Here is a 12464-nt window from a genome sequence, read left to right on the forward strand (position 1 = left end):
GCTATAATACTTCTTGGGCCTTCTAGAATCCCATATCTCCCAGACTACTACCTGCTCCTCTGTTTACACTTTTTCAAAGTTTTTCCAGGTGAATTTTCAGGCCTCTGTGGATGCTAGCTTCAGCTGTATGGTTCTTCAGGCAGCCCTCTGATATGTGGGCTTCTTCTGTTATGGTTAGCTATTGGGGTTAGTTGTTTTTTTCCCAGGCCTGTTTGCTTTGTTGCCCACCCATCTGTCGAATTACCTGTAGTTGTCTTGGAGTACATCACAGAACACAGGACCCTTCCCTCTGTTTCTATAATTCACTTTTATACTGCTTGCTACACAATTGAGGCAATCTGGGAGCAGGAGGGTTTATACAGGGCTTTCTTAAAGCTCTTGATTTGCTGGTGTCTAATCACCTGCATACCCCATCTGTTAAAGAATGAACTCCCTGTGTCCTGTAATGTATACCAAGAAACAGATTTCACAAGTAAGGCAAAAATCCTGTTATTTTAGGCAATAAGAAGATCTGAATTCTTTGGCTGACTGTAGAAACATCATGATTTCAGATAGCTATCATGAAACAACCATCACCTGCTTGATTGAAGTAAAAATCCACACGAGAAATCATGATCCAGCAGAGCCAGGGAGAGAAGTCCTACCTCCTTAGGCTGCTAAGTGAGACTGGGCAGACTTGTTAGGGCTGGAGTTATAGCCTCTGGGCTGGCCCCTTGATTTTTGTTCATGGTGTCCATCGTTCTGTAGGCAGAAGAATAACCCATGGTATAAAATCAACAGTGCTGCGTCACTCAATTAATGATATACGAGTTTGCTTTATGTATGGATACCATGAAAAGGTGAGGGCATTAAAATTCTAATATAATTAATGTATACATGTAAATACCAGTATTACATATTTTTGTTAGATGTTGTCTGTCCTTCATAAAGTTGTAATTAAAGTATCTGGGTGGCAAGTGTAATGTGCAGTTTAGACTTCCTTCCATGGTGCTAAACATTTTACTGTAAAAACTTAGCCATCATTGACAGTTCTAAAATTGTCTTCAGTCTCCAGTCCCTGTGCTCTTCTCTGCACTGCTTGAATTGAATGATATGGGGTAGACCATTTTTATTCAAATAGTGTTTTTTTTGTAGATTAGGTGGGCATGTAATGTATTACCCCACAAATCTGCTTTTAAATTGGACCTGTACTTAAATTATAATCTGGCTGTTGTACCAAACTCAATGTATTAAAGTAATACATTTTACACAGAAAACACTGCTTTGACCATTGGTCATGTAATCTTTGCTAAAGATGAAGTTAAGACTGCAGGAATAACTCCAGATTAGTTGACTTTATATGACCATGACACAACATACCTCCAAAATGCTGTAGATTCTGCAAAAAAGGTAAACTCCATTCGCTACAGAAAATGAAACCTTGAGATTCATACACAGAGCACAGCCGTGCCACTACGTATTTAGGCTTTCATCCACACTTTGCTGCTTTGCACAGGTCAACATCATTACCCATTGATGATCCTGGATCCACCTGCTGGGGATGCTGGAACACCCTAAATGCTGATGAGGCACAGCCACCAAATTCAGATCTGCCTTGGTAGTTTGAAAGTAACTGGTGATACAAGAAACAGAGAGGAAGTTCACAATGGCTTAATAAACTACACTAAAGGTGCCCATACACCTTACAATTATCTGCAGATTTTCTGTGGTCAGATGGAAAACGTGCAACAGATTGGCCCAGGTGGAGATTACTCCATCCACACAGTTAAGTGTAGATGGAGGAATCTGTTGCACCTTTTCCATCTGACCACAGAAAATCTGCAGATAATTGTAAGGTGTATGGCCAGCTTTACTTAGTATAGAGGTGTGGGTGCTTATTCTTCAGGGATTACTCAGAACTCAGACTAAGGTAATTTCAGTAATGTTTCTGATTTTAGCAGCCAACTACGGGCTGCTGTTAAACTTTACCCATGCAGTGCGTTTCTTTCTCCCACGCAGTGCGTTTCCTTCTCCCACACGTACTACTTTGGCTAGGGGGGGAAAGAATAAGTAAAAACACTTACCTTATTCCTTGCTTTCTTGGCTGCAAGCCCTCTCCTCCATTCTGACACTCCAGAATGTGAGCAGGCTCTCTGCATTGTGCCTTATGACATTGGAGAGCTCCCAATGGCCAGGCAGCAAAGTGTAGCAGTTTCTGGAGACCAGTCACACGGAAAGGGAGAAGCCTGCCGGAGCAAGGAATAAGGTAAGTATTTCTTCTACTTCTTTTCTCCCCTAGCCAAAGGAGCTATTAATCCATGCAGTCCAGTGCATGGGTAAGATTAACAGCAGCATTGGGCTTTAGGTATTTTAGCCTTTATTGTATAATGCATTCTTTTAACGGCGCAGAATTGCTGGGCATTTGTCTTAAGTGTTTGCATGTAAATTCATTAATTTTTTTTCTGTTTTTTCTCTTTAATAACAGGAGTGCGTGGACTATGCTTATCAGTGCTTACTGGCATGGAATCCATCCTGGCTATTACCTGAGCTTTTTGACTATCCCCTTGTGTCTGGCATCTGAAGGGATGATGGATACGGGCTTGAGACGTCATCTTGCTGATTCTGGCAAACTGGTGTTTGACTGGGTGCACTGGTTCCTTAAGATGAGAGCATACGACTACATGTGCATGGGCTTCGTTCTTCTCACCTTCTCTGACACTGTGCGCTACTGGAGATCTATTTATTTTGTTATCCACATTCTGGCTATCTTATTAGTCATCTTAGGCTGGGTCCTGGCACTAAGAGAACCTAGTGTACCTGGAAACAACAAAAGAGAAAAAGAGGATAAAAAGGAGAACTAGTTTTGATTGATAGGCTGGTACTATTTCCAGTGTGACACTGACATGGGTGTGTCAGCAAGCCACAGCATTCTTGTTTTTGTGGTAAATTGGATTAAATAATTTGGACATATTCTGTGCTTCACTTGCTCCGAAAGACCTGTATACAACAATAGGTAGATCCGCTTCCACAGCATTATGTGAACTTTACTCTAGTGTCCCAAATTCTGTGCTTTCTTGGAGGGAAACATAATGCCTACTTTTACTGTGACAATCCATGTTATTGCTTTTAGTTGAGTTTATGCTACAGTCATGTGATTTTTTTTTTTGTCACACTGTGTGTCATCTATTTTTGGCCATTTATGTATATACATTTGCCATATCTTTGATTTCTTTTTTATTATTATTTGCTTGTGCTTTCTTATTCATTACTTATAGTACACAGAATGGGGACTTTAATTGTTTTAAAAAAGCAGCTCCATCAAACATGGATGTCATTTTCTTTGGCTTGCACATTTCTCTAAGTTAAATTATCCTTCATTATTGCATCATCAGAATCACCTGTATACGCACTTTCTGTCCTACTTATTGTCTGTGCTGGTGCAGCTCATCCAACTCCTCCCCTCACCTCCCTGTTAAACCTTTTATGTAGCTGGGGGAGAAGGAGAGGGGAATATTAGAATTTCACTTGAGTAACAGCTCTGAGTCTGCCAGTGCTGTTGATAGCACATTTAAGATGGCAGCGCCCAGCAGAAGTCTCAGGTCTTTGGAATGTCCACAGAAAGGGGACTTTTTACAGGTAAATAACTTTGATAAAAAATAAAATATGTACATTTATCCTTAAAGACAAATTGTTGTTGTTTTTCTCTTTGTTATTGCAGAGGGATACTTCTTTTATTAATCCCTGTGACATAATCCCAAGGCTTGCGAAATTCTTGCAGTGACAGCTTTTTCCCTACACACGATGTGTGACCAGACTTGGAGTCAGGGCAGTGGCATTGTTTTGCTGTTAAATGAATGTATGCATGTAGAGTGGGACAGAGGGGAGTTGGGGGTAGTAGGAATGTTCTGTAGAGTATCCACTGCTGTCAGCACGCACTCAGATGCATATACAGCTACATACACACACTCAGCTTCAGACATACATACATACACAGTCACATACGTGCATATATAGTCACTGACAATCTGTCTGGCTCTCCTGGCTGCAGCCTCTTCAGCTCCAGCCCACAGGTAAGTGTGTACAGTTTGTCTTCAGTACAGACAAGCAGGGCATAGACCTCTCATCTATACCAATGTAGGGGACAGCACTGACTACATGCCGCTCTGCCTGCCCATGTGACCGATAGAAGCGCTGCCTGAGACAAAAGTCTCAAGTCACCTCATTATAGGGACAGCCCTACACCTCTGTAATCACCCTCCATTGATATAGTCGTATATTGCTGGTCCCCAATATAGCTGGTAGGTTTTAGGCATATTTACAACAAACTGTCTGTCATAGGTGACCCTATAGACCTCTTCACACAGTTAATGCATGTTATTGTGTTAAGTCAGCCCACTAAAAAGGTGCATGTAGCATTTTTAGCAATGTACAACAACACACGTTAGAATGAAGGGTACTGCATCATGCCAAAACGCATGTTATTGCAGTGCAATAGTGTGAATGGGCCATAACAAGAGTTGACCCTTCAGACAGCATTACGTTTAACTTCCCTAATGCATGCAAGCCTACTTGCTTAGGAGAATGTTGCCATTTGAGAAAAGAAAATCTGAAGAATGTCCAATCCTGTGCAATGGGGGAACAGTACTTTTGTTTGCACATGATTGGATAATGGAAGTCAGCAGAGCTTCACCTTACAAGTTAAGGGGAAATTCCCTTACAAAGTTAACAGCCTATTTGCCTTTAGTACATCAGCCCCTTTCAGTCAGAAGACCATACAATTTACTATTCTGGTGATGTAAAACAAAGAAGAAATGGCTTAGATTTTAAAGTAAGGAAAGACATTGGCAAGACTGTTATGGACTGTGAAGGACTGTGATTAATCGACTGCTGTCATACTGTGGGCACCGCCATTCAACATCACAATTGTACAAGTTTATGCCCCAACAACTCATGCAGATGAAGAAGTTCAACATTTTTATGATCACATCCAGGCTGAGGATGACAAGACATGCAAGCAATCAAATGGAATAATAATGACAAGGTAGGGTCTGAAATACAATTGAAACACAATGGAAATACAATGGAAACAATTTTGTTTCCATGACCATATGAAGCAGGAGAAAGACTTAGCTTTTGTACTGCAATTACTAATTCATTCTTCAGCCAACCAAAGCAAAATCTATACACCGGGATATAACCAAATGGACTTCAACAAAATCAAATAGACTATATTATCAAATGATGGAAGAGTTCAACTTTAATAGCAAACAAATAGCCTGAAGCGGGTTTTGGAACAGATCATTAGCTAATGCAAGCTTCAAGTAAATGGAAAAATAACAAAATTATCAGTCTTCAAGAATACACTAACAATGCCAAATTATGCAAGCGCTCAAGTTTAATAGCAAAGCCATAGCCTGGAGTGGATTGTGGAACAGATAATTAACTAATGCAAGCTTCAAGTGAAACTCAAAAATAACATAATTACCAGTCTTCAATAATACAACCTATCTTTACAGTAAGCAACACATTTCAGATATTTAATACTACTGATGGAGAATCAAATGAACTGTTGGACAAAATGAAATTAAATAAAAAGATTAAGAAATAAAAGTAGACACGAGATACAATGAAAATTGCACAATAGCGAAGTTAAAATGAAGAAAGATAAACCTCTTGTAAAATAAGTTCATGATGAATTTCAGAGAGCGCCCAGAAAGTACAAGGACCAATATTACAATAACATTTGTAAAAACTTTAAAGATGAAAATAAATGTGGTAAAACAAGAATAATTTTCCCAAAAAATCTGTGAACTCAAAAAGGAATTTCAGCATCGAGAATGTATGCTTATAGATGTCCATAGAGAAATCACTAATGGAAGAAAGATCAAGCGCACATGGAAGGAATACACCGAAGACTTTTGTGGACATTGTATCAATAACCAGGCACTTTTTTTCTTCAACCAGCAACACAGGGCAGCCCACAGTGATAAACGATGAAGTCAGGTTAGCACATAGATCACTGTCAAAAAGGAAGGAATTACTGCAAAACTGAAGAAGAAATAAGTGCTGACCAATTTATGCAAACAAGTTTGGAAAACCACTCTGACTGTCCCACTGAATGTTTGTCAGTTTATATGCCAGTACCAAATAAAGGAGACCTGAAAGACTGCACAAACTATTAAACAATTTCCCCTCATCACATGCCAGCAACATTATGCTAAAAATTATTTAACACAGACTAGAACCTTTTTATTGAGAATTTGTAAACAGAACACAGAGCAGAGCGCCGCCTCCATGTGTAAAGCTCATTTATTATATAGATTAAAAACAGACATATACAGAATAGAGATCAGAATGCATTAGTATGTAAAACTCCATTGGATTGCCACATTGTCAGTCATGAGGAGAAATCCACCCTGACTTGTTTTACAACAGCCACGGGTCACATAAGTATCGCCACAGGCTGCTGTGAGCATGGTTGATGCATTTCCGGGGCACACCCCCTTCCTCAGAACCATAGCTTAAGATTGAGAACTGGCCAATCAGTGAACACTGCCTCAATAACTTGGCATGTAGTGATTGGTTAACTGTATAAATAGGACCAGTTGGAAAATAATGGGGTGAAAAACATGTAGAATGTACATTAATGGGCGAAGATGGTTAAGATGCCTAGTATCACCTGGCTTGTGTCAGAACTAGAATTAGAAATGCTAGGTGTCATCCTTGACTCTGACCTCACCTTTCTTCCCCACATCCAATCCCTATCCAGACCCTGCCATCTTCACCTTCGTAACATCTCCAAAATACGCCCCTTCCTCACCAATGAAACCACAAAGCTGCTCATCCACTCACTTGTTATCTCTCGTCTTGACTATTGTAACTCCCTCCTCATTGGCCTTCCACTACACATATTATCCCCTTCAGTCTATCATGAATGCTGCTGCCAGACTTATCCACCTATCCAACCGCTCAATGTCTGCAACCCCCCTCTGCCAATCCCTCCACTGGCTTCCAATCGCCGAAAGGATACAATTCAAAATATTAACAACCACTTACAAAGCCATTCACAACTCTGCCCCAGGTTACATCTCCAACTTTGCCTCAAAGTATCATCCTAACCGTCCCCTACGCTCCTCCCAAGACCTCCTGCTTCCCAGCTCCCTTGTCAACTCCTCCCATGCTCGCCTTTAGGACTTCTCTAGAGTCTCTTCCATTCTTTGGAACTCCTTACCCCAACCAGTCTGTCTTTCTCCCACTCTGACTGCCTTTCGGCGATCGCTCTTTAGGGAAGCCTATCACACTTACACAAACTAACCACTGAACTCTTTCTCAAACAAGTCATCCCCTCACAGCTACCTCCTCATGTATCACTTGTCCCTCCCTCTTAGATTGTAAGCCCTCACGGGCAGGGCCCTCCTTACCATCTTGTCTTGAATTGTATTGTAATTATAATGTCTTCCCTATATTGTAAAGCCGCTGAGCAAACTGTTGACGCTATATAAATCCTGTATAATAATAATAATTAGGAATGCACTGATACCAAGTACCGTACTCTGTACAAGTACAGATACTTTTCGAGCTCCAAGACTAGACTAGAGAAAAATTCAAAAGTTAGGAGGCAGCTGTCATTTGTAAGGAACACACGGAGCTCCTAGTTTTTGTGCATCTCTGTTTCAATGTATGATTTTGTTTTTATAAACATATAAAGGGATGCACCGATGCCATTTTTGCAGGTACAAGTACTGATACTTGCCCAAGTACTTACTGATACATTTTTAGTTATTGTCATGTGACAGTTTTTCTAAAACAATATCAACTAATGATTTCAGGACAGTGGTGGAGCGCCAGAGCTAGGTCCCAGCTGCAACCGCTGCAACCCTGGTAGTTCTCATGAAAATGCCAAGTATCGGCGCTGGTATCGGTGCATCCCTAATAATAATAGAATTAACATATAGGCATAAACTATCAATGGGGCTGGGCCTGATCAGTGGGCCTGATTTACCAAGCTCACACTCACAATACGTACACGATAACAAAAAACATGCCACGATGTGCGCGCATATTCATACGCATACAGCACCTTATCATGCAAAAAGACGCTGATGAATGCCGAAGTTAGGAATTCCATTCGTAAATGCTGTAAACAGGTTAGCACTTCTGCCTTGCAGCACTGGAGTCCCCAATTGGCTCCTGTCTGAATCAGCCCTGTATGCATGTTATCTAGGGACATTAGATTTAAGCTCATCAATGGCAGGGACGAATGTGCAGCATGATAAAGCAATAGGTTGGACTTGATGGACTTATGTCTTTATTCAACCTCAAATACTATGTAACATACACAAAAATGTTGGGGGCGGAGCCTGCTCATGGCGGCGATCAGCAGCATACCTTACTAGCTCCTGCACTATGGGCCAGGCATCTGCTCTATTTGCCTTTCTACATCATTTCTTTTGGGTGATATGGGTCCTACCAATAAGAAAAAACCTCAGGGCTCCAAACAAATGCACCCGCTCGACAAGCCAAGTCCGATATGAAAACTTTTTTCCAGAGCACACAAGACTCAATCGGCCGCCGGGCTAGCAATATGGTGTCTCCACGTGGTGCCCCTTCCTCTCCGGCACACAGTGTTGCCCCCAGAAGACTCCCCTGCTTCTTCTCACCATATTACAGCCTCCTCGGACGAGGATCAAGAAGAGGGGGAGTCCAGAAGAGCCCTTACTCACCTGCTGACGAAAAGGGACATGGAGTCGCTCTTCTCCCGCTTCTAGGCCCTTCACAAGCGGGATATGGCCGATCTCTGCATTGCGATCCACGGCTTCCACCGCCGTGTAGACACCATCGATGACACTCATTTCCCATCAAACTGCAGTGGATCACCTACACTCTCTTGCGGCTAAACATCATCAACAGCTTCAAACTGTGTGGTTCCATATGGATGACTTGGAAGATAGGAGTCGGCGCAACAATGTGCGGATCCGTGGCATTCACGAGGCCACTGTCACCACTGAGTTGGAACACACGGTACGGGGCATACTCAATTAGTTTCTGGGTCGCCCAGCTACAGAGGCTTTGGAGCTGGATAGAGTGCATCGTGTCCCTGGATATCACAATCCCTCCATGACACAGCCGTGCAATGTCCTCTGTAGGATTCACTTTTTTTGGCAGAAGGAAGAAATTATGTCCAAAGTCAGGGAGAGAGGTACGCTAGACTTTGAAGGGGCAGAGATCTCTATTTCCCCTGATCTTTCTCAACGTACGCTCGCAAGACGGAGGGCTGACCCCTGACCCGACTTTTGCGGGACTGTAATATTTCATATCGATGGGGATTCCCTTTTCAGCTAATTGCCAGGAAGAACGGCAAATCGGCCGTACTACGCTGCCCTGCTGACCTCGATGGCTTCCGAAAGGCGCTTGGGATCGCCTCGGTAGAGCTGGAACCATGACCGGACCCTCCTGCACCCAGCTTTCCCTCTCTCCCGGGCTGGGATCAGAGGAGGGAGACTCTCCCTCAGAGGAAGCATCGCAAGGAGCCTAGTACCCCACCACAACCATACTGATGGATGCTGAGCTTTTCGGAGGCCACCTGATTCTCCTTTTACCGCTGTCTACTCAGGATCTTTTTGTCGCTTGACACAGTCACTCCTCTTGCAAGTCGTTGCACCACATTTTGGAAGTGCTCCAGTCTGTCACACTTGCCCAGCTGCACATGGATCGCTTCAATGACTGATTCTCCTTTGGCTGCTGGCTATCCAGGTCCCTCCCGTCGCATGACACAATCCCTCTCCTAACAAGTCGTCGCATCACGTTTCAGAAGTGCTCCAGTCTGTCACATTTGCCCAGCTGCACCTGGATCGCTTCAATGACTATTCTACTCTGAACTATAACATATTACTTTTTTTTCCTACTAATTACTAATTTTTTCCTTCTTTTCTCCTTGCCTGTCACTTTAACTTCGCTTTTATATTAATCCATTCTCCTCATTTACACTTTTTCTGATTACTGGATATGTGGATATATACTGGATATGTGCGATTCTTGCTCCCTCCATGCAACATTTGTGCTCTAGCTTCTACCTGACTGACTAGTTATACAGTTAATATGTCCCTATGTTAACGCATTGATTAATAGTTATTGTTGTAACACTGACATCACGTTTTAACTTACGGATCTTAATGTTTATACTGTTTAAAGCGATCCTTTTTCCTTTCTACCACATGATCTGCTATTTGAGATTACTTGGTGTCCTATTATTCCTGTAAGATCAGACCTCCTATGTATACATGGCTAGGCACTTGATATCTTGTGGTAACTGTTTGCAGACCATCATGTGAATTGTATACCCACTCTTTCTGTTCGAGATAGACATACCGATCTTGCTATATGGTCCTGGGATTTGCCCTGTTCTGTTGGGCACTGGGATCCCCCCACCCTCTCTCCCTCCTCTTCTACTCTACCGTTTCCCCTACCACCACTGCTGCTTCTTCCTCCTCCTCCTCCCCTCCTCCCTCATTCTTTTCTTTTTCTGGTCTTGCCCCATTTATTTTCTTAGTTCCTCTGATGAAAATGTCCTTGCTGAACCTTGTCTCTCTTAATGTACAGGGACTGAATGAACCAAGAAAACGGTCTCGGCTCCTATACCATATGCACAAGCGCAGAGCCCATGTCCTTTTTCTGCAGGAAACTCACTTTAGAGGGTCTCAAGCCCCTTCTTTATCTTCTCGTTACTACCAAGAAGTCTATCTAAGCAACAATCCGATCAGCAAGTCCAAAGGCGTTGCCATATGTGTCCATTCTTCTGTCCCCTTTGTTAAGGGTACCTTATCTTCCAAAATGGTGACATTTGCTAATGTCTACTTGCCCAATCAGAACCAAGTTTCGGTCTTACTTGCTATCCTTGACAAACTGGAAGGCCTTTACCGATGACCTACTGAAAATTGGGGTGATTTAATTTCACAATGGACCCCTCCTTGGATTCTTCCACTGGGAAGTGTCATACTCACTTATCCCTTCTCAATGAACTCAAAAAGACATTGCATAACCTTCAATTGATTGACATCTGGCGTATCCTACACCCCTCCTCTAGGGATTATACTTTCTATTCCCATCCACATTGCACACATACTAGGATTGACTTTTTCCTGGTCTCTCACTACCTTCTTACCTGGTGTCCCAAGGCTTCTATTGACACCCAACTCTGGTCGGATCACTACTGTTCCGAACTCTCTGAATCGGACTCTGACTTGGCGCCTTAACGAATACTTACTTCAAGATCCCACCACAGTGGCAGCTGTACACCGCACGATTTCCGATTTCCTCCTTGTCCACACTCACGACACCACCTCTCTGCCAATACGCTGGGAAACTCTTAAATGCCTCATAAGGGGCACTTTAATCTCCCATGGCTCTCACCTAAAAAGAGAAAAGTCGGCAGCCATCTCTGCCTTACTCCAAGACATACACACATTAGAGAATCACCATAAATCTACTAATTACCCTATTCTTTACCAAACTTTGACCCAAAAACGTACACTACTGCGCCTACTTTTTGATCAATCGGCCTTGAAACACAGAGATTCCTTTTAAATGGCTTTTTACAAGCATGGGGATAAATGCGGACGTGTGTTAGCTCGCTCCGTTAGATCTAAACGTACCCGTACGTACATCCCTAAAATCATGTCTACGTCCTTACGAGCGTTCCACGACCCAGATCTCATTGCCAAAACTTTCCACACATGCTACTCGGACCTTTATAATCTTAGTAAAAAAGACTCTCTCCCCCACATCTCCCCCATCACATTTAGACATTCTCCAATACATCCAATCTACACCTGGCCCGGACGGGTATACAGGCACCTTCTACAAACATTTTAGAGAATCGCTGACACCTATCCCGGAGCAGACCTTCAACTCCATCTCCCACACTTGCAAGTTTACCTCCCAAACACAAGAAGCCCATATCAAAATTTTGCTGAAAGATGGTAAAGATCCCACTACATGCTCGAGCTACAAGCCAATATCACTCATTAACATTCACCCGAAACTCTTTGCCAAGCTCATCGCTAACAGACTGGGACGGTATATCCCGACTCTTATCCACGAGTAATGGCACTCGCCAGGGCTGTCCCCTCTCTCCATACCTATATGTCCTGGCTATGGAACACCTGGCGGAGGCCATCAGATTGAATCCATCGATTCGAGGTATACCTGTAGCTAATGTCGAACATAAAAGAGCCTCTATGCCGATGATATACTTCTATACGTTAAGAATCCTAGAATCGGATTCCCATCCCTTCTGGAAGAATTCCGCAAGTTCGGCAAAGTTAGCCACTTCAAAGTCAACTTGCACAAAACAGAAGCTCTTGATATCTCCCTCCCATCCTTAGAAGCCTCACAACTTCAAACTCAATTCCCATTTCCCTGGCAACAGCATCACATTAAATACTTGGGGATCCTCATCCCCCCCAACCTAGAGGATCTCTATAAAC

General features: G+C 42.7%; 1 protein-coding gene across 3 annotated transcripts in view; it reads left to right on the plus strand.

Annotated features, from left to right (window-relative positions):
* Positions 1–3014, plus strand: part of MBOAT7 (membrane bound O-acyltransferase domain containing 7) — a 98238-nt gene extending 95224 nt beyond the window's left edge. For all 3 annotated transcript variants that reach the window (XM_018566092.1, XM_018566094.1, XM_018566093.1), the window contains exon 8: positions 2465–3014. In XM_018566092.1, the coding sequence (XP_018421594.1) occupies positions 2465–2840 (376 nt within the window). In that variant the 3' untranslated portion in view covers positions 2841–3014. The remainder of the gene's footprint in view (positions 1–2464) is intronic.
* Positions 3015–12464: the final 9450 nt, after the last annotated feature.

This window comes from Nanorana parkeri, unplaced genomic scaffold (assembly GCF_000935625.1).
Source record: "Nanorana parkeri isolate BGI_ZX_2015 unplaced genomic scaffold, ASM93562v1 scaffold915, whole genome shotgun sequence".
NCBI classification, from domain to species: Eukaryota; Metazoa; Chordata; class Amphibia; order Anura; family Dicroglossidae; genus Nanorana; species Nanorana parkeri.